The sequence below is a fragment of the Grampus griseus genome (assembly GCF_964374135.1).
Source record: "Grampus griseus genome assembly, chromosome: 12".
Taxonomy (NCBI): Eukaryota; Metazoa; Chordata; class Mammalia; order Artiodactyla; family Delphinidae; genus Grampus; species Grampus griseus.
Window position 1 is genome coordinate 29,860,309 of NC_139006.1, and position 27,165 is coordinate 29,887,473.

Below are 27,165 nucleotides of genomic sequence, written 5' to 3' on the forward strand. Positions count from 1 at the left end.
GTTAAAGATGGGAGAGCAAAATGTATTTGAAATTTGACAGAATTTTTACTTCACAATAACCTAATATTACTGATAAAAGTGAAGGGGCAGTTGAAAATGGGTAATGTTGAAATAACTGTTAATTAGCTTATGGAATAATGTGTTCATAGTTAGCCAAAGACAGCAGATGACCAAAATGGTGCTCTTAAGTTCTGACATGGCACTTACTGTTGCAAGTTGCTAGGTTACAAGCAAGGTGTACACAGATGGAAATGAACAAATAATATAAAAAGTCTATGTAGATAGACAGGAGATTCATATTTTATTTCTCCAGTGACATATTTACAGTTGAATATAAATTAAAGGCCTGCTTGCACACCAAAGCCAGGTCCGTTAGGTGGTTCAGTCAAAGAGGTAAGACCTCCAGCTGGCTCACATGAGAAGCGTCCACTCCTGAAAGGAAAAGTAACATTAAATTGACTGCTAATGGTTACCATTTATAACTGTTACCTCACAAGAGCTCAGTTAAGTAACTATTTCTCCTCAGAAAACTAGCATGGATTATTTAATCCAAACATTACAACTGCCGCAAGATTTTCTCTTCCTAAGTTTAAATATAAAAACTGACATAAAAATATGAAATATGAAAAATATAAAAATAATACTAATACTAGTTCCCACTTACTGAGCAGTGTACATACATCACTGGCTCATTAAATCTTTACAACAATACCATGAGACAAGGGACACTGGCCAAAATATTTTACAGATACAGAAACCAAGGCTTGGGATGATGCAGCATCTGCCCAAAGATCATAGCTAAGAACTACAGCAAAATAACCTAGCCCCAGAGGACATTTTTAAAAAGCATGTTTTAATAAACTAGAGCACTACATTTATTCTTTTTATATTTGAATTTTATTTTGACTGAGACCCACTGTCGCAGGGAATACACAGTTACACACTGTATTTGGAAACAAAAACTGGATTCCTTGAGAGATCTGAAGATTTGGGAGGATGTCCCTTAGAAGCAGTAAAGACAAAATCCGTTTGTATTTTTGTTTTTAAAGGCTAAATTATTCATATTAATTTTTCAAAAACAGGTTCCAGATCAGGGTGGCTACCATAGCCACAGAGAAAACATGAACAGGTCCTCCTATAGTTCTATGAAGGGAGGCAGTGCAGAGGTAAATGAACCTGTCTTTTCACCACCACACATACTTCCCAGGTAATCGTTCAGGCTCAACTTCTGCCCTGTCTGACCTCTGTTGCTAGAGCCTAGCTCAGCACCTACTCCTGTTTCACCCTTCTATTCCCTGGCTTTGCTCATTTACCTTGTTCCTGCCACAGATTTCAGCTGAAGAACTTATTCAATTAAATCATTTTATTCCCTCTGGCTTTGCCCTTCACATTCTGTCATCAATCTTATAAGTCTATTTTTAGAGCCCTAGAAAATCATTCGTTGAGGGGACAGGAAAATGACACCTCATAGTCATTTATAAGATCTTTTAAGCTATTACATTACAAAATCCAAGTAACTAAGTAGTGTATTATAATAAAGAATACCTACAAAGTCAGAAATTAGTTAATATATTTGCATTATAGGTTCACTATGAAAACCAAGTAAAAAAGCAGTTACTGTACTGTTACAGCCTAAAATTAAAGTTTTAGGGTAAGTAGCAAAATGATATTTAGCTTTAATAAACAGTATTTTGCTTTGTAATTTTTTTTTTATGTCAACTGGCAGCACAGGTACCCTTGCTGCTCTTTGACTACCACTGAAATAATGAAATTGATCAATTTTGGAGGACTTTTCTTTCTTCTCCTTTACTCTTGTGGTTTAAGCTCAGCTACCCTCTTTATCAACACTAAGGATCAACTTAGGAAGATTAAAAAACTGAAGTTTCTGGAACAGTAAATAGAATTAATCATGTATACTGCATGAGCTTTTCACATGCAGATTATGGAATTTCATATGAGAAAGGAACTTTAAGAATAATCTGGTCCAGTTTCCTAAAGTTTGTTCCACGAAATTACCATCCCATAACATGCTTTAGGGGAAAAAAAGGGGTTCCAGTCCTCTGTTATGCCTGCCTGCAAACTTTCCCCTGCCCCCACCATTCACAAAATGCACATTAAAATACTACAAAGGCTGTAAAATACTCCAGTAAAGCCTACAAACTTGGTTTAATCTACTAATCATGTAACTTTCCCCCTCACTTTATCTATAAACATGCTTCAGAACCCTAGAGAGCCCATGATCTAGCCCCACCCATTCACCCGACAGCCACAATTTACACCCAGATTTTCACGTAATAAAAAACAAAAAATGATTTCCCCGATATGCTTAAAATACCATCTATTAATTACTTTGTTCTCTTCATTACAATTCAAAAGGTAAATCTGGTTTTTTAGCCATTCCAACACTACTTGCACAGTAATCATTTTAACTCATTTGCATTCTAGAAAACTTGGCCTTTCTGTACATTTTTTATGGCTTAAAAAAAGTACTTCTTGGACTTCCCTGGTGGCGCAGTAGTTGAGAATCTGCCTGCCAATGCAGGGGACATGGGTTCGAGCCCTGTTCTGGGAAGATCCCACATGCCGCGGAGCAACTAGGTCCGTGAGCCACACCTACTGAGCCTGCGCTCTAGAGCCCACGTGCCCTAGAGCCCACGTGCCCTAGAGCCCGTGCTCTGCAACAAGAGAAGCCACGGCAATGAGAAGCCCGTGCACCGCAATGAAGAGCAGCCCCAGCTATGAAGAGCAGCCCCAGCTTGTGCAACTAGAGAAAGCCCACACATAGCAACGAAGACCCCACGCAGTCAAAAATAAATTTAAAAAAAGAATCTCTAGCACACAAATATTTATAAATGTCAAAAGAAAGAATGTTGTCTTACCATCAGTTTTTTTCTTTCTAGCCATCATTTACCAAAATAATAAAGCAGTTTTGAACCACAAAGAGAAATCTTTACCAATTTTGGCCAGAGTACACCTGATAGTGGTACTCAAATCAGTTACCACTGAACCAGTTTAATTTCTCTAATTACTCAAAGACTCACAACTAGCACCTCTTTCAAATATTTAAGCAGAGGGCTTTATTATAAAAATACTAATAAAAAAGCAGTAGCCAGCTTTGGTTAATTTAAAGAACAGCTATAACTATTTTGGTTACTACTGTCATCACAGTCTCTCTCAATAGCCAAGAAATTAACTTGGGGAAGTTCTTATTTTCATATGCTGGGAAGACATTCTGAATTACCATGTCCAGATACACTCTTTACATATACCACTGATGGATGCTCTGCAATTACTGAAAACTAAATAGATTTATCTCGGCTATTTATTTATTAAAAAAAATTTCTTTTTGGCTGCACCGCATGGCAAGCAGGATCTTAGTCCCCTGACTACCTGTGCCCCATGCAGTGGAAGCGCAGAGTCCTAACCACTGAACTACCAGGGAATTCCCTATATTAGATTTTTAAATAAGAGGTGTACGTAGGAAATAAAAATAGGTTGAGAAACCAGTAATTCTTTTTTTTTTTTTTTTTTTTTTTGCGGTACGCGGGCCTCTCACTGTTGGGGCCTCTCCCGTTGCGGAGCACAGGCTCCGGACGCGCATGCTCAGCACGCGCAGGCTCAGCAGCCATGGCTCACGGGCCCAGCCACTCCAAGGCACGTGGGCTCTTCCTGCACCGGGGCACGAACCCGTGTCCCCTGCATCGGCAGGCGGACTCTCAACCACTGCACCACCAGGGAAGCCCCGAGAAACCAGTAATTCTTAAAGTCTTTGGCTCAAATCTAGAACACCGTCAAAAAAATCACCAATATTGAAGAACTATTTACAGTTACTGATAAAGCACCATCCCTATTATTATTAGATGTCGAAAGTGCTTTACTGTGGTACTTAGTTCCTGTTTATTAATGTTAAAATACAATGTTATAGTATCTCCTGTACTGAAAACAACAACAAACTCTTAATTTCACTCCTGGTAATCTCATCCAGACATGGCTTTAAATACCATCTATAATAACTAATGAATCCCCAATTCATATTTCCAGCCCTAATGTATTCCCTAAATCCCAAGCTCGTATCTAAACTTCCAGCACTCTACCATGGATGTCTAAGTAGGCATCTCAAACATGCTCAGTAGCATGTCCAAAACAAAGTGACTTTTCTTCCCCAAACTTGCCCTACCCCAAATCTTCTTCATTTTAGTTAAAGGAATCACTGACGTGCTCAGACTAAAAAGCTAGAAATCATTCGTAATTCCTCTGTCCTACAACATCCACTAAATTTTAAACTATTCTTTCCACAGCAACTACGACAATAATTTTAACAAGATCACGCATATCATTCCCTACTGAAAACACTCCAACAGCTTTTTATACTTAGGATTCAACCCAAATTGCTTACCTGGGCCTCTACCTACCTCTCCGACCTCTTCACCACTTTCCTCCTTGATCACTCACTTCAACCATACTGTCATCTTACTTTTCCTCCAGGAACTTAATACCTCCTCTTTCCTCTCCCTCTGCAACACTGTTCCTCCAGCTCTTTACATGGTTCCTTTGGGCTTATCATTCAGGTCATTAATTCACCACCTCAGAAAGGCCTCACCTGACTACATTTACCTCCAGTCATCCTCCATCCCCTAACCTGTTTATTTTCCTCCTAGCATTTATTATTCAGGTATTACACTAGTTGTCTCTCTCCATCACTAGAGTATAAAATATATGACGACTTTACCTTGTTCATAATTTGTATGCACAACCTAAAACAGTGACTGGCACACAGCACACATCCAGAAACATTTGTGAAACAAATGAATGCTGAGGGAATACAATAAAGTAGACAAAGCAACTATCTGTCTGTTTGTGTGGCAGGAGATTTAATGCTGGATTAATGCTGTCATCGATAGATCACAAAGTTCACAAGAAAGGACGGAGGAGGGTCTAAAGCTCCAAAAGTATGACTACAGAATTACAAACAATACCTAATGAGAAAAAAAGGGGACATTTAAAGAAACCAAGTGGATTTCACAAGGAAATGGGCACCTGAGATATTAAAACAAAGTACCCCAAAGTTGAAAGAAGTATTATGGGTTTAAGTACAAACAAAAGAGTAGCACGAACTTATTTTAAAACATCTGAGTCCTAAAAACAAGCTAAAGTTTGTGCAAAATGTTATGAACTTTTGTTTCTGGGCAAGGGGCGGCTACAGTTGAAGCAAGGATAAGTAAGGGACAGGACCAGTGGCTAAGAGAAATATTGTAATGTTAAATGACAAAAGGTTTCACTTCCGTAGCCTCCATAAAGGAGACTAATTCTTCACAGTGGAAATGTTTTATTCCTAAAAAAATGTTTTCAGTGTAGCCCAAGTAAGTGAGGAACTAGGAAGAGAATGCCAAACCTCTTTAAGCAAATTCAAGTGTTGAAAGAATTGTATGTTTTTTAGGGACCAACTTGCCTTTACTAAACTTAAGTTATCCTGAACTGACCTCTTTTTCTTATTAGGTAGGGTTATTAGTCGGCCAGAACAATGAGGGAGTAATTCTCAGTACTTCTTGCAGACTACAGAACCGTGCATACCCTCTTGACCTAGTAATTCAACCTCAGGGAATCGTTTGTAACAAAAAGAAGGAAAATATATTTTAAAACAGGGTAATAAAGAGCACATCATAGTTCTCGCAATACATTAGAATACTATATGGCCTTTAAAACCTATATATATATTGAGACAAGGAAAATTTTATATAACATAAGCAGAAAAAATACAAAGGGACTATAACTGTATAAAACCATGCAAACATTGCTAGTATCAAGAGAGAATTTTAAATAATGTGAACACTTAGATAAGGAATAGGGGTTTGTTTAGCAGCAAAAGTTCAGGTTCATAACTGAATGAGGAGTAATTAGTAGTTATTAATTACTGCAGTTAGTAACATAACTGCAGGATCGGAGTAGCCTGGATAAAACAATGTTTAAGTTGAAAAAAGATCTAGGCATTCTAACTGACTGTAAGTACAATTTAATGGTGTAATGTATCTGAAGTAAGAATTGATGTAATTAGGCTGCATTATTATAAGCATGATGTCTGGAATAAAGAAGACAGTCCCACAATGCCCCACATGCTAAGTACATATCTCAAATACTGTGATTAGTTTAAGTGTCACATTAAGAAACTCATTTCCAACCAGAAGACCTGCCAAGGAGGGAGACCAAAACTATGTCATATAAGGAAAAACAATGAAACAACTGTGAATATTAAATCTGAGAAAAGATATGGGGAAGATGAGATAGCTATTTCAAGTAACTAAAGAGCTGGCATTTGGAAGAGATATAAAAATTATCTTGTGTTTGTTCAAAGGACAGAACCTTTGGACCTTTAGGTGGAAATCAGAGGGAAGACAGACTTTGGGTCAAATCCTGGCAGTATGAACTTTTAAACAATGAAATAGATTTCTATTTGCAGTACATTTCCCTTCTTCATAACATCCAGATGGATGATTATCTGACAGGGTTTTAGATGATTATCTGATAGGGTATAGGGTTTTAGATGGGGGAAAAAATCATTGCTTTAAATGACAAGTTGATTTAGATAGTATTCAAGGCTCCTGAAAACTCCTGTGGACTTAGGGTTTAAAATTTTAAAATTAAGTCTACATGAAAGACTAATGTAGGTTAAGCCATTAAAATTTATTAAAAAGAAATAAAAGGATACCTTGGCCCAGGTTTTGGGATTTTGCCAGCCTTGAGTTCATCAATAATTTCTTCAATATCCTTAGGTGTCAGATCCTCCTAGAAAAAAAAGTAAAAAAAAAAAAGTAAAATAGTCAAATATTAAAATTACATCCTACCTCAAAATCAGTGTAAATCCCTAATAACAGTTTACTGTCTGTCTCAGCTCACAAGTTAGTTACCAAGGCAGCAACAACTGAGTAACTCCTATACATAGTCTGTCCTGCTAAATGCAATAGCAATAGGAGCTGAAGAGGCAGCACAGAGCAGCGCTTTGAAGGGAGATAGTTCTGCATTTGAGCTGAAGTCCCAACACTTACTAGCCAGCAATCTGAGAGAAATTACTCGGCTTCCCCAAATTTGTTTCTTCATTCATAAACTGACTTCAGAGCGTTTTGAGGATTAAAAGAGAAAATAAATAAAATAGAACACTGCCATGCAGATGCTCAACAAATGCTATGTCCTTGAAGAATCAGTGAGATGCAAATAGTAATTAGCACCAGCAGTCATAAAAAGTAGATGCCTAATATCTGTCCCTAAGCTAATGATCTAGTACCCTAGTGATATCTTCTTTATTTCCCAGGTGAAATTCATCCTGTTGCAAACTTCACTTAATTTTCAAAGGGAAAAGTAAAAAACTTATTTTGGACACATTTATTTTAATAAATCCTGACCCTCCAATCCCCGTTTCAACCAGAACAGCTTTGTATTTTGTACACTATGCACCTGTGTAAAATTCTTACCTCAAGGGTTCTGTTATTTAAAATAACAAATACAATTAAAACACATAGACACACTCCTACCCCTGGCTGCACCCTAGGTTTAGTCAAAAGACAAGTCAAAACAGAATGGGGCAAGATTAAACTAATAAAAGTGCCTAAACTACATTATATCCCCTCTACCCCTCCCAAACTGTTACGTACTTAAGAAAATGTTTTTAGGACCCTGGTACTATGCTAGAGAAATCATGATTCAGTACTGTATATTCAATGCCTGGCCTCATAGAAGCCCTTTAATATAGAATAAACATTTATAAAAATAAGAACTGCTTAGGGTGCAACAGATGCTCAGAACCTCAAAACTAGAAGCAATCTTTAAACTCACCTAATGATTTTATCTCCCCCAACTCTTTATTATGAAAATTTGAAAAGTATACATGAATAACCATATTCCTTACCATATCTGAATTATGTACACATATGCCTTTTGGTTTTGTTTTGTTTGTGGTTTTTTTTTGGCTGTACATTTAAAAGCAAGTTGCAGACATCATGACACTTCACCCCTAATAACCACAGCGGGCGGGCATCTCCTAAGAACTTTTTTTTTTTTTTGGCCTCACTGCACAGCTTGTGGGATCTTAGTTCCCTGACCAGGGACTGTACCCAGGCCACAGCAGTAACAGCCCAGAGTCCTGACCACTGGACCGCCAGGGAACTCCCAGAACATTTTTAAATGTTCTTAAGTAACACAATGTCATTACCACACCCAATTAACTAACAATAATTCCTTAATAAAATCAAATGTCAAGACCATATTCAAAGCTACCCAACCATCCTCAAAATGTATTTAATATTTCTCTCTAATCGGTATCCAATCACAGTTTATGTGACTATTTCATTTTATCCACTGGTCAGCTGAGATCCATAAAAGTTAACTGCCTCAGGCTTCCCAGGTGGCGCAGTGGTTAAGAATCCGCCTGCCAAGATTGGCAGGGAACACCGGTTCGAGCCCTGGTCCGGGAACATGCCACATGCCACAGAGCAACTAACCCCGTGGGCCACGACTACTGAGCCCGTGCTCTAGAGCCCATGTGCCACAACTACCGAAGCCCACACGCCTAGAGCCCGTGCTCCACAAGAGAAGCTACCGCAGTGAGAAGCCCACACACCGCAACGAAGAGTAGTCCCCACTCGATGCAACTAAGGAAAGCCCGCGTGCAGCAACGAAGACCCAAGGCAGCCAAAAATAAATAAATAATAATAAAACAGTTAACTGCCTCACCAAAGACCATACCACTACTCACTGAATCTCTTGCATAAATCCACAGTCTACTATATTTAGACTTACAGTGCTTCATATAAAGCCTTGACTGTCTACTTCCTGATTAAATTAAGATCCTCACGATTATGAGTAAATTGCAGAAGTGTGGGAAAAGGGTAAGTTATTGCCATATTTTTAAAGGAATTTTTTTTTTAAGTATGAGAAAGAGAAGTTAAGAAATTTGAATCACCATCATTAAAATGAAGAAAACCCCTATAGGTAATAAAAACATCCTAGAAATGTAAAATGCCAAAGAAGTCCAATTTCATCTTCATTAAAAAAAAAAAAATTGTAGATTTCCATTACAGGCATTATGGCAGTCCAGCTATCCTGACTGAATGTCCTATTGTAACAACTAACAATGCTGGATAAAATTTTTTTAAAAACTTTAAAATTTTATCAATATCAAGGCACTGACAAGAAAAAAATACCCAGAGGCCAAAAACTCAATGAAAACTTAGGGAGACAGTGGAACAGCAAAAAACCGTGGCTTCAGAGTTTCATAGCCTAGAGGGGCAAGGGACAAATCTCCAGGACACAGGAGGTCATCCAAACCACATAAAGCTGAGACCCTCCCAAAAACTCTACCCTCAATATAAGGGAAAACTAGAAATTAAAACTGTCCCCCAAAACAACTCTGCTAGTCTGGAACTTACACTTTAGGGGAAGAAGAGGGGAGGATTTAAGAAGAGGGGATTTCTTTTGGGCCAGTAGTATTTCCAGGAGCAAGAGAGAAGCAAAGTCAATCCCTTCTTGAAGTATCTACCTTCGACACAGGTCTTAAAAGAATTTCCATAAACAAACTTCTAAGAATTATGAACTAACAAGATATTATGAATGACAGCCATGATATAATTAGGGTAGCAAGCAATTAAAAAAAGATAACTAGAAAACTCCATACACTTGGATATTAAGAACACTTCTCAAAAACACAGGTCAAAGAAGAAATCAAAATGCAAATTTAAAAATATTTAGAACTAAATGATAAAAATATTACTTACCAAAACTTGTAATGGGACTTCCCTGGTGGTCCAGTGGTTAAGAATACACCTTCCAATGTGGGGGACACAGGTTCGATCCCTGGTTGGGGAACTAAGATCTCACATGGTGCAAGGCAACTAAGCCTGTGCGCCACAACTACAGAGCCCACACACTCTGGAGCCCATGCCACTAGAGAGCCCATGCGCTGCAACTACTGAGCCCACTAGCTCTGGAGCCTGTGCGCCACAACTAGAGAGAAGCCCACACACCACAACAAAAGATCCCACAGGCCATAACCAAGACCCAACACAGCCAAAAATAAATAAATAAATAAATATTTAAAAAAAAAAAAAGAACTTGTGAGGGGCTTCCCTGGTGGCTCAGTGGTTAAGAAGCCGCCTGCCAATGCAAGAGACACAGGTTCGAGCCCTGGTCTGGGAAGATCCCACATGCCGCGGAGCAACTAGGCCCATGCGCCACAACTATGAGCCTGTGCTCTAGAGCCCACGAGCCACAACTACTGAGCCCGTGCACATAGAGCCCGTGCTCCACGACAAGAGAAACCACCGCAATGAGAAGCCCACACACCGCAACAAAGAGTAGCCCCTACTCAACAAAACTAGAGAAAGCCCGCACAGCAACGAAGACCTAATGTACCCATAAATAAATAAACAAACAAAATAACTTCCTTTAAAAAAAAAAACTTCTGAGATCTGGCTAAAGCAGTTCTTAGAGGTATGATACAATCTCTGTCAAATTTTTAAAACACAATATAGTATTATTAGCAAGCCTAGATACATATATTTTGAAAGTTTAAAAAACATGTACAGGAAAAACACACTAAATTTATGATAGTGGTTATCTCTGGGAATGAAAGGAAAAGAACAGGATTTTGAATGGGGGTGGGGGAGGTTTACCCTCACCTATAGTTGATTTCTGCATATAATAATGATAAAAACTATAATACCTAAAGCAAGTGTGGCAAAATATTATTATCTATTAAGCCTTGGTGGTTATTTTTTGTATTTATATGTAAATTATTAAATTTTTCATTATTTAAAAGATTTTTAAAAATTTATTTATTTACTTTTGGCCACGTTGGGTCTTTCTTGCTGTGTGCAGGCTTTCTCTAGTTGTGGTGAGCAGGGTCTACTCTTCGTTGCGATGCGCGGGCTTCTCACTGCAGTGGCCTCTCTTGTTGTGAAGCACGGGCTCTAGGCGCGCGGGCTTCAGTAGTTGTGGCTCGCAGCCTCAGCAGTTGTGGTGCACAGGCTTAGTTGCTCCACGACACGTGGGATCTTCCCAGACCAGGGCTTGAACCTGTGTCCCCCGCACTGGCAGGCAGATTCTTAACCACTGCTCCACCAGGGAAGCCCTAATGATAATAATTTTTTTAAAACATTCTGGTGGACAACAATGTGGAAGCTAAAACTGACATATTTTATGTAAAGTTTTTCTATTCTTTGATTTTTAATAAAGTTTGGAAACCAGGAAAAAAGAAACCTTCTAGATATTTATGCCAACAGTTTCTTCTAAATGAATAATTCAGAAACCAACATCCACATGACAAGAAACCAAATGTTTAAAATATTTTAAATATAACATCATACAACTTTATATTAAGTAAATACTCACATAGTAGTTGTCATTTATTTGAACCATTGGTGCGTTTACACAGGCCCCTAAACATTCCACTTCTATAAGAGTGAAAAGTTTGTCAGGTGTAGTCTCTCCAACCTTTATTCCTAAAATATAAATAAGCACTGGTAAGGACCAGGTTATATTTTAATTGCAATATAGTTTAAGAACCAAAAAAAACCAACATAAAAAGCATATATATATGAAGTATTTACAGAGGCATATAAAAAGTATTCAAGAGCATTAAATTTCTTAAATTAAACTCTGTATAGTTATTATAGAACATTAAAGGATTTAAGTAGACTTGTTCCTTTAAAAACAAATTTCAGAGGACTCATCTCCAGTGTTTGTTGTTACATAACAGTGCATCAGACCCTATTATCTTCATTTTGATCATGATAATTAACCTACTAAAATCAGTCATACTATAAGACGGGTAAAGACTCAGAAAACAGCTAATGTCAAAGATTAAGAATGTAAGGAATATAGGTACTCTCATATCTTTAGGGAAGGCATTTTAGCAAAATATAGTAAAATCTGACCCAGCAATTCTACTTCTTGTAAACAACCTTCGTGTATAATTGGACAAGTATGCAAAGACATGTTGTACACATGAAAGTAACTGCAGAATAATTTAACTTATAATAGAAAAATGAGGCACACATACTATTATAGCCAAAATCAAGTGCAAAAAGCAAACAGACATATTACATTTATGTATTTAATAATGAAAATAATTAAAACAACATAAAATCTAAAACTAATATACCTGTTATCAGAATTTGTACCTCGGAGATGGGGGGTGGGTAGGATTTTGAGCAGACTTCACACTTCTGTCTTACATACTTCTATACCCTCCAACTATTTTTACAACATACAAGTAACAACAAAATTAAGAGACACCTCCTTTTACTTCATTTGATATGTAGAGTGATAAATGCAGCAATGGCAGTTTTTTATAGTAAAATGCCCTTTTAATTCTGTGAATGCTACTGTAATAACATCTTTCTTTTTTAAACATCTTCATTGGAGTATAATTGTAATAACATCTTATTCCAAATTTCCCTTCCTGGAGCATTCTTCCTATTCTAGTATCATTTTTGTTTTTAAAATAAATTTATTTATTAATTTTTGGCTGCATTGGCCTTCGTTGCTGCATGCGGGCTTTCTCTAGCTGCCGTGAGTGGGGGCTACTCTTCGTTGTGGTGCTCAGGCTTCTCATTGCGGTGGCTTCTCTTGCTGTGGAGCACAGGCTCTAGGCACGCGGGCTCCAGTAGTTGTGGCACTCAGGCTTCAGCAGTTGTGGCTTACAGGCTCTTAAGCACAGGCTCAGTAGTTGTGGTGCATGGCCTTAGTTGCTCTGCGGCATGTGGGATCTTCCCAGACCAGGACTTGAACCTTGTCCCCTGCGCTGGCAGGCGGATTCTTAACCAATGCGCCACCAGGGAAGTCCTATTCTCATATCTTATTTGTTCCAAGTCTTGTTTGGAAGGATACAAGGATGATATAGTCACTTCTTTATGTGCCACATGCTATCACACAACAAGTGAAACTTAATTTTCTAAACAATGAAATTTTAAAACTTTGAGAAGCTTTTAAAACATACTCAATGGTTAAGGAAGAAAACATGAAAACTCAGCTTTGAGGAGGAGAACTAAAGAATACAAAATAGGAAGCAATAATGGTGGGCAAACACAGTAAGACAAAAATTTACTCGTGAAGTACAGATCCAGTAAGATGGTAAAAGTTTGAAAATAAAGGTAAGAAATAGGTCAAATCTCGAAATACAACTCTATTTTTTCATAAAATTTATAAATATACTGTGTCCCATACCAAGCTTTTTCTGAATGGCCTCCAGTATGCTGTCGGAGTTACGAAGCATGCAAGGCGTAGTAGTGCAGACTTGAACATGATACTTTCCAACTGGCTTTCGATTATACATTGTATAAAAAGTTGCTACTTCATATACCCTCATTGGAGGTACCTGTAAAACTTCTGCAACCTAAAATATTTTAAAATAATATGATTACAATATTTATTAATTGAGCATATTACTTCAATTTGGTAAAAACCAAAAAAGTTCTTCAAAAGCAGAAACTATATCTGTATCTGATATCTGCGAGGCTAAGTCCTTCAATTTTGACACTTAAAAATTATACATATATCCAGGTTTTGACATGAAAAAGGAACTCATTAAATGGCATTTCAAATGACAAATATATTAAACTTTCTCTTATCAGGGATTCTAAAAGAAATTTATTCTCAAAAGACGTCTAATCCCGGCTCACTTGTGCAAGGTTAAAGTAGGTATGCTAAATTTAATTTAGTGATACTAAACCAGGCTTATACGTCTGAATATTTCTCTCAAAATACACACACTGGGGCCTGACCAATGGAATTTTAAGGCCCTGGTGTTTAATTGAAAAAGCTCCCCCAAGCTGCTGCTGTGCACCTCCCTACGCCTTAGTGATGGTTAAGGAAATGATGCATGTGCCTCTGGATTTTGTTTTTGTTGTAAGGTTGGGCTTTCTTTGGGGGGGGGAGGGGGACAGTAACATTAAAAATCTCAAAGTGGAAAGAATCTTGATTCTATTCTCTATATGCTATTTCTTGCCTCTCACACATATACAACCAATTCTAAATAGAACAGGACAATATTTTTGAAATGTTCTCACATTAGTTTCTCATTTTTTTTTTTTTTTTTTTAACGGTACGCGGGCCTCTCACTGTTGCGGCCTCTCCCGTTGCGGAGCACAGACTCCGGACGCGCAGGCTCAGTGGCCATGGCTCACGGGCCTAGCCGCTCTGCGGCATGTGGGATCTTCCTGGACCGGGGCACGAACCCGTGTCCCCTGCATCGTTAGGTGGACTCTCAACCACTGCGCCACCAGGGAAGCCCTCTCATTTATTTTATTTTGCTCTGCTAAGCTTGACACTCAGCAAGACTTCCAACAAGCTTACCATTATTAAAAACATAAATTAAAAAAAAAAGTATTTATGATTAGAAACGTATCTAAATCATTATTGAGGAAGTTGGCTATTATAAAAATAATGTAAGGAATTTAGAAAACCCCCAAACATATATGTGATTTACTGGAAAAAAAAGAAAAATAAGCACTTATGTTTACTAAGTATAGTACCAACCAAACTTGCTTTATAACATTTTTCATAGTAAGAAAACAAAAAACTAAAGGTCCACAACAGTGTTAGAGTACTGTACAAAGTAAATAAGAGATCAATGAGCTATATCTAAAATTTGCATCCGGGATTCCATTAGATAAACTGAGGACATTCCTATACTCCAAGAAAGACGATAATAGTCTAACCTAATAGTTAGACTTTAGAAAGTGAAAAGGAGAATGAAGTATAGCAGAATCTCTGCAATATTCAGTCAAGTAAAAAAGGCATAGAATTATAAATGATTCAGTCCCAGCTCTATCACTTAGAAATCATAATATAATAATTGGAAGAGCTCTACCTAGTTCAAAATCATCACTGCAGATGAGGAAATCCAGAGAAAAATCAGATCTCTTAGTTCAAAGTAAAATATGTTTTCCATTATATCACATTGGCTTATTAGTCATGTGATTCTCACAAGAATCAAATAATAATGTAAGGTTTTATATGGCACTTTACTGTAACATAATACCATACAAATGTAGTTGTATTAATAGGATATGAATAAACTTGAAATCTGGATTACTGCTGAAAACACTATTAGGAAAAAATGAATCCTAAAACATGCATGAATATATTAACCATATTTAAATGGGTCACCCATAAGATTTCTGTAGGTTGTGGATTCCAAGCTGCCATAATCAAGTGTCGTAGATACCATGTATTATATGTATTTTTGTTAACGCCTATAGCCAAAGATGCAAAATATTAAAAAGATTCACATTAGCTGTGAGCAGATCCTTTTCTCTGCAATTCTAGTGTTTAAGCAGTATATTCATTTTCAGAATATCTTGACAGCAAATTATACACATTTGGGATCTTTTATTATTATTGCCATTTCTCTCAAAGACAGAAAAAAAGAAAGCCTCTTTCACTATAATGCCTTTACTACTTCTTGCAAGGATAAAAAGCTCTACCCTTTCAGTTCTCTGCATTATTAAGGGAACCAACAAAAACATAAATGTAATTTGAGTTATGAAACATATAAATGATTAAAGGGCTTCCAACTCCTGGACTGATATCAATGAATGTCAGAGAAATTTCTACATAAGGAAGTTACTATACACAATCTCTCCTCTTTTTGAACTAACACAAAAATGAAGTACCTTGTTCATAGCAGAGATGGGCAGCCATCCATTCTGTCTTTGGGCTAAATCCAGGACTGGAAGCACAGCTGCTGCTTTATGCCCTTCTGGGTAGTTTTTTACAATTGCCTCTATCCTCTGTATCAAAGAAAAAGCACTTGTTTTTATACATCTGGAAGATACTAAATATTTTGTAAATTAATTAAGTCATACCTTATAGTTTTCCGGTGTGAAATCAAATGGAGTATCTGGGTTATTCTCAGGAGTATCTCTGTGCTACACAAAGGAAAAAAAATGTTTTCCAAAATTATCAAAATTGCCTCAAAAGTGTGAATAACTTTGTACTTTACTACTACTGTTCATGTAATCTCTTTGCTTTAATTCGAACATGATATATACATCAACCTATCCTTGCATCAAGAAGAATGGCTAAACTAATTATGAAATATAGATCTGATGAGTATGATTACCAAAATATTAGCAGAATTCAAAAATTTAGAAGTTTTCAAAATCATCCTTTATAGGTTATGAGAAGTAGCTTTAGGATCAAAACCCAAAAAAAGCATTATCCAACTTGATTAGAGAATAGGATCTTCTAATGTAATCTAATTACAAAAAATTACCAATTATTGGAAGCCTAATGAAATTAAGACATAAAATTTTTTTTTAATTTATTTATTTGGCTGTGCATGCGGGATTTTCGTTGTGGCATGTGGGATTTTTTTTTTTAATTATTATTAATTTATTTATTTGGTTGCATCGGGTCCATTGAGAAAGGCGGGCTCCTTAGTTGCAGCAGGTGGGCTCCTTAGTTGTGGCATGCATGTGGGATCTAGTGCCTGGACCAGGGATCGAACCTGGGCCCCCTGTACTGGGAGTGTGGAGGCTTAACCACTGAGCCACCAGGGAAGTCCCGGCATGTGGGATCTTTAGTTGCGGCATGCAAACTCTTACTTGCAGCACGTGGGATCTAGTTCCCAGACCAGGGATGGAACCCGGGCCCCCTGCACTGGGAGTGCAGAGTCTTAGCCACTGGACCACAACGGAAGTCCCTAAGACACAAAATACTGAGTGTGAAAATATGTGCATTTTTCCAAAAGAGAGTGTACCAGATTGTCAAAGGGACCTACCTCCTACAACAAAAGCACCATTTCTTCCCCACACAACAGAAACTAGCCAACAGCTAGTTTTCTGTAACAGAAACTAGCCAACAGCTAGTTTTCTGTAACAGAAACTAGCCAACAGCTAGTTTTCTGTAACAGAAACTAGCCAACAGCTAGTTTTCTGTAACAGAAACTAGCCAACAGCAAGCTTTATTTCTTCTCCAAAAGAGCAGGCCCTCTTCAAACACTGACAAGAAATGGCATGTCAACAGGAAATCAAATGAGTCACACTGAGATTAACACTTACATCAATTAATGTTTTGTATGTATGGTGAACACAGAACTGAATCCCTTAGTAAGTTAACTCTCAGAGTTCTGTTTTTTCAAGGACATAGAAGAGAAAAAAAGCGGAAACTTTGGACAATGATCTCTAATGTTTTTAGACAAAGATGACAAAATACAAAGCAGGACTCTACTTATTAATAGTATAGCTAACTCATTTATTAAGAGTCAGCCTAAAAATAATTCATTTTCCAAAATGATACCACTAACTCTAAATCAACATACAAGTCCACTAAATTGCCTTTAAACACTAGATTGATTCCTAAAAAATGTACCGTGTCACAGAAAGGGGATACATATCTTAGCCTTTCTGAATTGTGCAACCAAGCTAGGGAATTCATCGACCTCTACCTGTAGTGAAACCCTGGACATGAAAAACATAAAGGCCAACTGCCAATGTGTTCGCCGTATTACTAAAATCTATGAGTTTCAAGCTAGTGCCATTTTGGGATTCCCCAAGTTGCAGCCTCAGAATCTTCACTAGCCAATGAATGATTTTTAAGAACCTAAAGTGTGACAAGAAATCAGGTTAGGTTCACAGTTATTTCACCAAGGAATAATCTAAATTCTTATTCCCAGAGTTGCGCTGGTATCAATTTAAATTTGAGAGGTTTAGCTGGAACTACACCTCTTGAAATGTAGTGAATTCAATTAGCTACGTTTAAATTCCCACAATGGCCAGCAAATACCAAAGATATGTTGTGTTGTATCCACCCAAATTTCCAACTCCTTCCATTCTGAAGAAATCTAAGTAATTACTTACCACAAATAAGGCTCCTCCAGCTCCATTCTGCACAGCTGTCTTATGCAAATTCCTTACATGTCTTCCCTAAAATTTTAAGAGAGTTTAGTAAATCAAAAGCCTTATGAAATTTTAAGAGCCATAATTTAAAATAATAGAATCAACTGATAGAAGTAGAATATCTTAAGAGATATGGCCTACCACACTACACCATGCCCACCTCTATTGCAGGAGAGATATAAGGAAATGGAGATTCAAAGGTAAGGTTACTGGGCTTCCCTGGTGGTGCAGTGGTTGAGCGTCCGCCTGCCGATGCAGGGGATACGGGTTCGTGCCCAGGTCCGGGAGGATCCCACGTGCCGCAGAGCGGCTGGGCCCGTGGGCCGTGGGCGCTAAGCCTGCACGTCCGGAGCCTGGGCTCCGCAACGGAAGGGGCCGCAGCAGTGAGAGGCCCGCGTACCGCAAAAAAAAAAAAAAAAAAAAAAAAAAAACGTAAGGTTACTAACTTGCCTGAGGTAACACGCGAGTCAGTGGAAGAACCAGAATGACAACCTAATCTCCTGAGTCGCATATCCTTTCTCCTACATTCTTTTGGCATGCAATTGCAGAGTTAATGTACCATTAACTTACTGCCTTTCACTTTTGTCTGAATCAAGTTGGATAGCTTTCATTTCATAAACATGTTTTCATTCTGTAAAAATGAGTTGAATGTACACCCCCTTTTCAATTCTTTACTACATTAGTTTAGAAACTCCAGCCATAAAAGTAGTTTCAGAAAGCTTCTTATAACGCTATGCAGATTGACCATACTCAATTGCTTTGGAAGGAATCCATTTGATTACTCTCTATGTTGCATTTCATTTCTCTTTGCCTTATTGCTTCTCCCCCACTTCTACCTTCTCTACCCTCTCCCTGAAAAGCAATTCTACAGTTGTTCAGAAATCCTCCAACTTCTGAGTTCTACTAACCACAGCTGGTAGAACACTATTAAACAAAGCATGGAACTGGCAAAGAGCTGGACAATTCAAAGGCAAACATAACAGACAAGGAAGCAAAAGCAGTGACATAACACAATCACAGATTTAACTCTTCCCTAGATCCAAATAATATTTCAGTTCAAGAAATAAGTTTACACAGAACACTTGCTTTAATTAACAAGAAAAGACCCAGGTACAGAATGTGAAACATAGGTATAAAATATGGGAGTGATAAATATATTCAGGATAATGGGGGGAGGAGGGGAGAATCTGATCAGCTGTGGTACACAAAGGGGCTTCAACTGTGTTGGCTTTGCTTTCTTTCTTAGGCAGCAAGTGGATGGATACACAATGTTTATTATATTCTTTTTGCTTTTTGGTGTCTGAGATATATGATAAAAATTTCCTTTACAATAAATGCAACACACACAACACACACATATTATACATTACATATTATGTAGATAAGAAAAATATTTCTTAAAAATAATGACATAGGGCTTCCCTGGTGGCGCAGTGGTTGAAAGTCCGCCTGCCGATGCAGAGGACACGGGTTTGTGCCCCAGTCCAGGAAGATCCCACATGCCGCGGAGCGGCTAGGCCCGTGAGCCATGGCTGCTGAGCCTGCGCGTCCGGAGCCTGTGCTCCGCAACGGGAGAGGCCACAACAGTGAGAGGCCCGCGTACCGCAAAAAAAAAAAAAAAAAAGACATAGAAGGAGGTGTTTGTGGCACAATCATAACTGGAAAATATCAAGGTTAAACAAAACAAACAGAAAAGCATAAACTACCATCCCAATATATTCAATATAGACATTAATGAAAATACTAGATGGCCTTAACAATTAAAAGTGCTTATCTGTTATTATGATAACAAGATTACAAGGGACTCTTATTTTATATTTTGTTTCTTATATTTTTCTCTATTTTCTAGGTTTCTTTTAGCATGAATTGACAAATTGAAAAAAAAATTCTTATTTAAAACAAAACGTTCATCAAGTACAAAATGAAACATCTACTGTTAATTCTCTTTCCAATTTCCCAGTATATCAAAATAAACACCACCAATCTCTAAGTTAGAACAGCTTCAGTTTTGATCCTTTCCTCATTATTCCAGGATATGTCACATACCTTACTTAAAAATATACAGATAATCTTGAAAATTGGTCTTGAGCCCTTGCATACTGGAAAATCTATTTTGAGGCACTCTCTGGCTGACCTGTAACTCTGCATATGCACGTGAATTTACACACACACATATTCTCTCTCTCTCCCCAAAATAGAGTGTTTTAAAGTCCAAATCCTTGAAGACAGACTACATACTGATTGAGAACAGTCAGGAAAAAGTAGTTAAGTTACAGAAAGAAAAGCTGGAGTTTCAGATGATGATGACGATTTTTTTTAATGGAAGATTTGGGTTTAGATCACCATGCTGCCACTTGCTAACGTGTAACCTTCCACAAGTCACTTAAATTTTAAAAAGATGTTGGGGGTAGGAGTTCATTAATTAATTTATTTATTTTTGCTGTGTTGGGTCTTCGTTTCTGTGCGAGGGCTTTCTCTAGTTGTGGCAAGCGGGGGCCACTCTTCATCGCAGTGCGCAGGCCTCTCACTATTGCGGCCTCTCCTGTTGTGGAGCACAGGCTGCAGACACGCAGGCTCAGTAGTTGTGGTTCACAGGCCTAGTTGCTCAGCGGCATGTGGGATCCTCCCACACCAGGGCTCGAACCCGTGTCCCCTGCATTAGCAGGCAGATTCTCAATCACTGCGCCACCAGGGAAGCACCACTTAATTTTTTTGTGTCAATTTCTGTATCTGTAAAAACAGGGATATATACTTATTCAAGTATTTTGAGGTTCAAATAGTCAGGTACTATATAACCTTATCTCTGAAGATACTATAAACCTGTTAAAGCGTTACTACATCTGCCTAGCTGATATGGGGATAAAACATTTAATAGCTGAACAATGGAAGATTTAAACTGCATTTTGAGAACTGTGCTGTGTTAGCTAACTAACACAGAGTCACTGTCACTACTTGCCTGCTGTAAGTCTTCTCCCTTCCTTCTTAAACCCTGAAAAAGCTAGAATTGAAACCCACTATTAATTCTTCACTATCAAATTATATTCTTGTTTATGAAAAAAAGTTTCTTGAATTTTCATTTGGAGTTCAGTGAATTCAACTGGAATTCACTTAAGTATAGACATTTTTAGAGTCTAATGAGAAACTATAGACTCCAGTCTAGTGAAAAGCCTAGACTCTAGTCTAAGGAGGGGGGAAAATTCAGCTTACTCTTCAAATCAGTCCCGCCTAATTAAGTTGTTCTTTTCCAGTTCTAAGACGATTTCGTCCTAGAATGCTTCTTTCTTCTAAAAGTGAAACAATTCAAATGGCCCATTAAGTAGGGAAAAGACTACTTATAATTCAAATTTTTTTAAAATTTAAGTCTAGTTGATTTACAATATTATGTTTCAGGTGCACAACATAGTGATTCACTATATATATATATACACACATATATATATATTTTTTTTTTTTCCGGTACGCGGGCCTCTCACTGTCGTGGCGTCTCCCGTTGCGGAGCACAGGCTCCGGATGCACAGGCTCCGGATGTGCAGGCTCAGCGGCCATGGTTCACAGGCCTAGCCGCTCCGCGGCATGTGGGATCTTCCTGGACCGGGGCACAAACCCGTGTCCCATACATCGGCAGGCGGACTCTCAACCACTGCGCCACCAGGGAAGCCATATATATATATATATATATATATATATATATATATATATATATATATATATTTTGTGTGTGTGCGTGTGCGTGTGCGTGTGCGTGTGTGTGTGGTACGCGGGCCTCTCACTGTTGTGGCTTCTCCCGTTGCGAAGCACAGGCTCCGGACGCGCAGGCTCAGCGGCCATGGCTCACGGGCCCAGGCGCTCTGCGGCATGTGGGATCTTCCTGGACCGGGGCACAAACCCGTGTCCCCTGCATCGGCAGGCGGACTCTCAATCACTGCGCCACCAGGGAATCCCTATATTTTTAAAGTTATAAAATATTGGCTATATTCCCTATGCTGTACAATAATATATCCTTGCAGCCTATTTATTTTATATATAGTAGTTGTAACTCTTAATCCCCTACCTCCATCTTGCCCCTCCCCTCTATAATTCAAACTTTTAATATCTTATTTATTCCTTTATTGAAAATGCCTGATGTGGATATTATAATGAATGTAGTAAAATAGGTGAAGTTCCTAAAGATATCAAAAAACAGGGCAGCTTTGAAAACGGCCACATGATAACTTGCTATGAATTAGTAATAGTGTATGCCCAGTTGAAAAACAAATGAGGGCTAATATTTATCAGTTTACCTTCATTATTTTGCTTGCTTTTGTTTTATAAACAAATTGAGCCCTTTCTCTACTATTTTGAAGAAATCACCTTTGACATTAAGTTGCTAAAATTCTGTGTTAATGTATATATATTTAGGTTTTCCGTAAGAACAGAAGACCTGCATTTACTGTTTTTTAAAAAAAAAACACATAGCATATATAGGGAGACAGATTAGAAATGAAAAGGCCTGCCTCCCTTGGCTCACAAAATCCCCACATAGGTATTATCATCATCCCTTGTTTTACAGATATGGAAACTAAGGCTCAAAGAAGGAAAGAAAAGAACTTTCACTAGATCACACAGCTAAATCCATGAAAAGTCAAACACAGGTTTTTCTGACTTGAGGACATGCCGTCTAAACTAAACCACTAAACCACTAAACCTAAGTTTTGTAATATTTTCAAATATACATAGGAGAATTTTACAAATGTTCTCCAAATAAACTTGCATCAATAGTTTAACTAAAAATGTTAATTTGGATTAAAGAAATATAAGTGATTTTACTAGCATTGTGAGAGAATTATCAAGTAAAATTTGGCCAAATTTTATATTATAGAAAAGCTAAAACGAACAACTCAGGTATTAAAGGAGCATTACAGATTAAGATAACCATATTAATGGTCACAATATTCGTGATTACTTTCAGCCATCTTGCCCATAAATTAAACAAAGCATTCTTTACATATCTAAAATCCAGTATGTATACCAATAACTCTCCAATGTCCTAAGAAGAAGAATACTTCATAGAAATGAAATGTCCAAACATCATTTCAGTCAGTCTCACCTTCACCAATTACTATAACCTTAGGGAGGCTGCTCTGCTTCTCAGCACCTCTCACTGTTGTGGCCTCTCCTGTTGCGGAGCACAGGCTCCGGCGCGCAGGCCCAGTGGCCATGGCTCACGGGCTCAGCCGCTCCACGGCATGTGGGATCTTCCCGGACCGGGGCACGAACCCGTGTCCCCTGCATCGGCAGGCGGACTCTCAACCACTGTGCCACCAGGGAAGCCCTAGCATACTATTTTTATCCTTACACTGGAGACTGAGTTCACATCTCCAATATAAAGATCTGAGTTTGCAGTGTGCAATAGTGACCTACTGAACCTCCGTGTTTAAACTTAAAATGTGTTCATTTTCTCTTTCCCCTAAACTGTTTACGGCTGTGGCAGGCAAGAATAATGGTGCCCCAAAGATACCCACATCCTGATCCTGGGAAGCTGTGAATATGTTAGTATACACAGCAAAAGAGGACTACAGTTGCAGATGGAATTAACGTTGCTAATCAGTTGATCCAAAAATAGGGAGATTTTCTGGATTATCAGGGTGGGCCCAAGGGCTCTTAAAACAGCAGAGGAGTGAGCAAAGTTAGAGCAGGGTCAGAATGGTATGTGAGAGCTTGACCTGCCCTTGCTGGCTTTGAAGATGGAAGGGGGCTATGGACCAACAAAGAAGGGCACCTTCTAGAAGCTAGAAAAGCCAAGGAAACAGGTTCTCCCCTAGAATCTCCAGAAAGGAAGGTAGCTCTACCAACACCCTGGTTTTAGCCGAGTAAGACCCATGTCAGACTTTTAACCTACACAATCATAAGATAATAAATTGGTGTATGTCACCAAATTTGTGGTAACTTGTTACAGGAGCAATAAAAAACTAATATAAATGCCCTCTAATCTCACTTTTCCTCCTCCCTCCCTCCCTTCCTTCCTCCCTCTCTTTCTTTCTAAAGAACTGGGTTAATGTCCTAGAGCCAAAATGTAGATACTGCAAAATAAATGGAATCTCTAATGGAATGGGAAAACATTTCATTCTACAAACCTTAAAATTTAGGAAGAAAAATGCCACCAAAGAACATTCTACTTCTAGTACGGCTGAGTAGATTATTATCAGGCCAAACCACTGGGTAACAACTATAAACTCTGGACAAAATATTTTTTAAAAAATTAAAAACCAAAAATCTTTCTGAAGGCACTGAAGAACAACCAAATGCAGGCAGACACATGAAGGGAGTCTAGACTTAGAAGAAGCCAATAAGGGTTCTTTTTTTTTTTCTTTACATCTTTTACTGTGAAGGCAGGCCCCAGTCTATCCCATGCTGGGCAGCTAAAACTCCAAGAGAAAACCTGCAGCCCTAATGTCTTGAAGTACCACAGGAGAGGCTGGGACAACCACAGGAGAGGCATAGGCAAGTGGGAAATCCCAGAAAAGGAAAAGCCAGAGTGGAGAAGCCCCCAATTCTGTGGCTAACTCCAAACATGCATGCACACAGGGCAAACTCCAAACAGCCCAGCTAAAAGAACTGAACCAATATTTGAGCCGCTGTCCACAACGGAGCCAGACTGCAGTTCAAGTTAATTGCCTGCCTGCAACAACTACAACAAAATACTCTTTGGAGGAATTTAAAAAATCTGGAGCCTCTATGACATCATTCACAATGTCCAGGATACAATCCAGAATCATTCAACATAAAACAACAAAAAAGGAAAACAACCCATTTTCAAGAAAAAAGACAATGGAGATTACCAAACAATAATTTCAAAACTGCTACAACAGTGCTTAAGGACAGAAAGAAAAAAATCTTCAATTAAGTGAAAAGATAGAAATAGAAACTATAAAAAAGGAACCAAATTAAAATTCTAAAACTGAAAACACAATCCTTGAAAATGCCACCACAACTCTCTCACCCCTACGAAACTAGTGGCTTGGGAGAGAGGCATGATGAGTTGTAAAATGGTGTCAACATTACAGAAAACTTTGGGCAATTACTAAAGGAAAGATGGAAATAAACTTATTTTGAGTAGCTATTGCTCCATATTTCATAATTTTTAGGCAATTCTTGACAATCGGTCAATAAGGTATTACTGCACTTTACAGGAAAAAAAATAGAGCTCAAGGAGATTAAGAAATATGGCTCAAGGTCACACAATTAGTGTCTTCCCCTAGACACAGTACTAAATTCTGGATATTTTTAAAGCAATGACGAGCTGAATAAAATCCTGTGGCTGAAGAAATTGGCAGCTGGCTAATAAAGCAGCAATTGTAACAAAATAAGCAATTTCTTTGAAAATGTAAATGATTTCCTCAAAGGTTTCTCTTTTAGGAAAGGAACTTTATTGGTGAGACCACTTTACTCACATCTTTCCTGACTTTTGCTAGATCATTCTGATATCCCACTATTTGTATAAGGCTAGAAGGGCCTGGTTAGAAGGGCAGTCACGGAATGTCACCTGTCATTATTATTATCCACATTGTTACCTGGAGCCCAGCAGGTAACAGTAGAACCTCAAGCGTTTATTGAAGACCAAACTCTGCAAATTGGAATACTCCCACTTGACAGCCGAGGACACCAGGTGAGAACAATAAGAGCCCAAAAGTGGAAAGACGGTGCACCCACCATCCAAACTCAGGTCTCCCTGCAAGGCCCTGAGCTCATCCTCCGCTACTGCGCGCCACCGCCCTCCCTTCTACCGAGAACTGATTCAACCTTTCTATGTTACTGCTGGGGGAAAGGCTGCTTTCCTTCCGGTAAATGCCCCCGCCGTCATCCTCGTCATTTCTGGAACACGCTCTGTTAAGTTAGTGCGAACGGGTGTTTCACCCCGATTGTAAACGTCCTTTCTAGAGACGGGCTTGGATGTCAGGAGCGCGAGCGGCCCCGACGTCCTCCGGGTGCTGGACGCGGTGACGCCATCACTCGGCCAACTTCCCCACCTGCCAAGGGCAGTGCTGCTAGGGGACCCTGGGGCCGCCCCGCGCAGAGACTCGGCCTGCTAGGCGGGCGGGGGTCCCGGCACCGCCCTCCCGCCTCCCGTCCGGAAGGAGGCCTCGCGCCCGCCGCAGCCGCACCGCCGACCCCCTCGCTCCACGGCGACGCGGCCTCCCTGAGGAGTGCGAAGGCCGCGGTGTCCTTGCCGCCGCCCGGGGTCCCGTCCGGGGCCCTGGGCTCCCGCGTGCCCGCTGCAACAGGAGGCGCGGAGAGAGGGGGAGGGCGGCGGCGGCGCCCGCGCTCATTCGAGCCTCCTTACCCACTGGGCGGCGAAGCCGGCCGCACGGGCCCGAAGCGCCGCGGAGAGGAACATGGCAGGCCTAACTGCGGGCCTTTGGGCCGCGCCAGGTACAGTCCCGAGCGCCCGGCACGCAGAGCGTGCGCGCCCCCGAGCCCACCCCGCGCGCCCAGGGCGGCAGGGGCGTGCGGGGGCGGCTGGGGCCAATGGGCAGAGACTTCCGGGGCAGGGGCGGTGCCAGGGCCCGCCGGCGCCCTAAAAGGCGGGTTCCGCGGGCTGCGCCCGAGGCCTCCGCCTTGAAAGGGGATGTGCGCGGGCAGCGCCTTGAGCTCTGCCGACCCAGGTTTTTGGGGTGAGCCTCCCTCCTGGAGCCTTAGGAGGATTTAACCGCCTCCTTTTTGATTGTGGTTGCCTAAAAAAAATTTCCGTTCCGTTCCCCTATAAATCGTATGTTACGAATTGCAGTATTGAAGATACAGGGGCTGCCCCCCAGTGAGCTGGGCATAGACACCAAATGCCTTGGTTCCCGTTGTTTTGCTTTAGAGGTGCGTGCCTACGTATTTAGGGACGAAATAATATGATGTCTGGAATTTGCTCCAGAGTAACGGGCCGTGAGTGACGACTGCCTGAAGCTGCGGGGTAGTGCTCGTTACTATTCTCGGCTCTTCGTGTTAGAAATTTTCCATAATAAAACTTTCCAAAGAGAAAAAAGCCACTTCCTTCTTGATGTTTGTTTGGTAATCTCTGGAAATTCCAGCAAGTATTTATTCGGTAATAGCTCTGATCTGCAGAGCGCCACTTCCTGTTGTGGGGAGTTGACCACGCACTTCCCTCTTGATTTCTCCCTTGACTGCCTTTCCTTGTACGTCCTGAACTCACTCACTTCCTTTTAGGCCCATTTTCTTTGCTATAATAAACTTGTGAATGATTTCTGGAACTTTCATATCAGTACAGGGAGTTTTTAAAAACTTATCCCTC

General features: G+C 39.5%; 1 protein-coding gene across 1 annotated transcript; it reads right to left on the bottom strand.

Moving 5' to 3' along the window:
• Positions 1-278: 278 nt before the first annotated feature.
• Positions 279-26,353, bottom strand: NDUFV2 (NADH:ubiquinone oxidoreductase core subunit V2). The gene is made up of 8 exons (XM_082667578.1): positions 26,209-26,353; positions 17,850-17,915; positions 15,855-15,917; positions 15,663-15,779; positions 13,213-13,381; positions 11,377-11,486; positions 6,704-6,780; positions 279-432 (listed from the first exon to the last, which is right to left on the bottom strand). Exons 1-8 carry the CDS (start codon positions 26,260-26,262, stop codon positions 339-341), a joined length of 750 nt encoding a protein of 249 aa, XP_082523704.1. The 5' UTR covers positions 26,263-26,353; the 3' UTR covers positions 279-338.
• Positions 26,354-27,165: the final 812 nt, after the last annotated feature.

Bases quoted from the DNA above. Each gene is read 5' to 3' on its own strand.
- NDUFV2 (XM_082667578.1), bottom strand. From the start codon at position 26,262: ATGTTCCTCTCCGCGGCGCTTCGGGCCCGTGCGGCCGGCTTCGCCGCC. The intron at 11,487-13,212 runs GTATGGGACACA...TTTATATTTTAG, and splicing joins GGCCATTCAGAAAAAGCTTG to GAATAAAGGTTGGAGAGACT. The intron at 6,781-11,376 runs GTGAGTATTTAC...TTTTTTTTCTAG, and splicing joins AAATAAATGACAACTACTAT to GAGGATCTGACACCTAAGGA.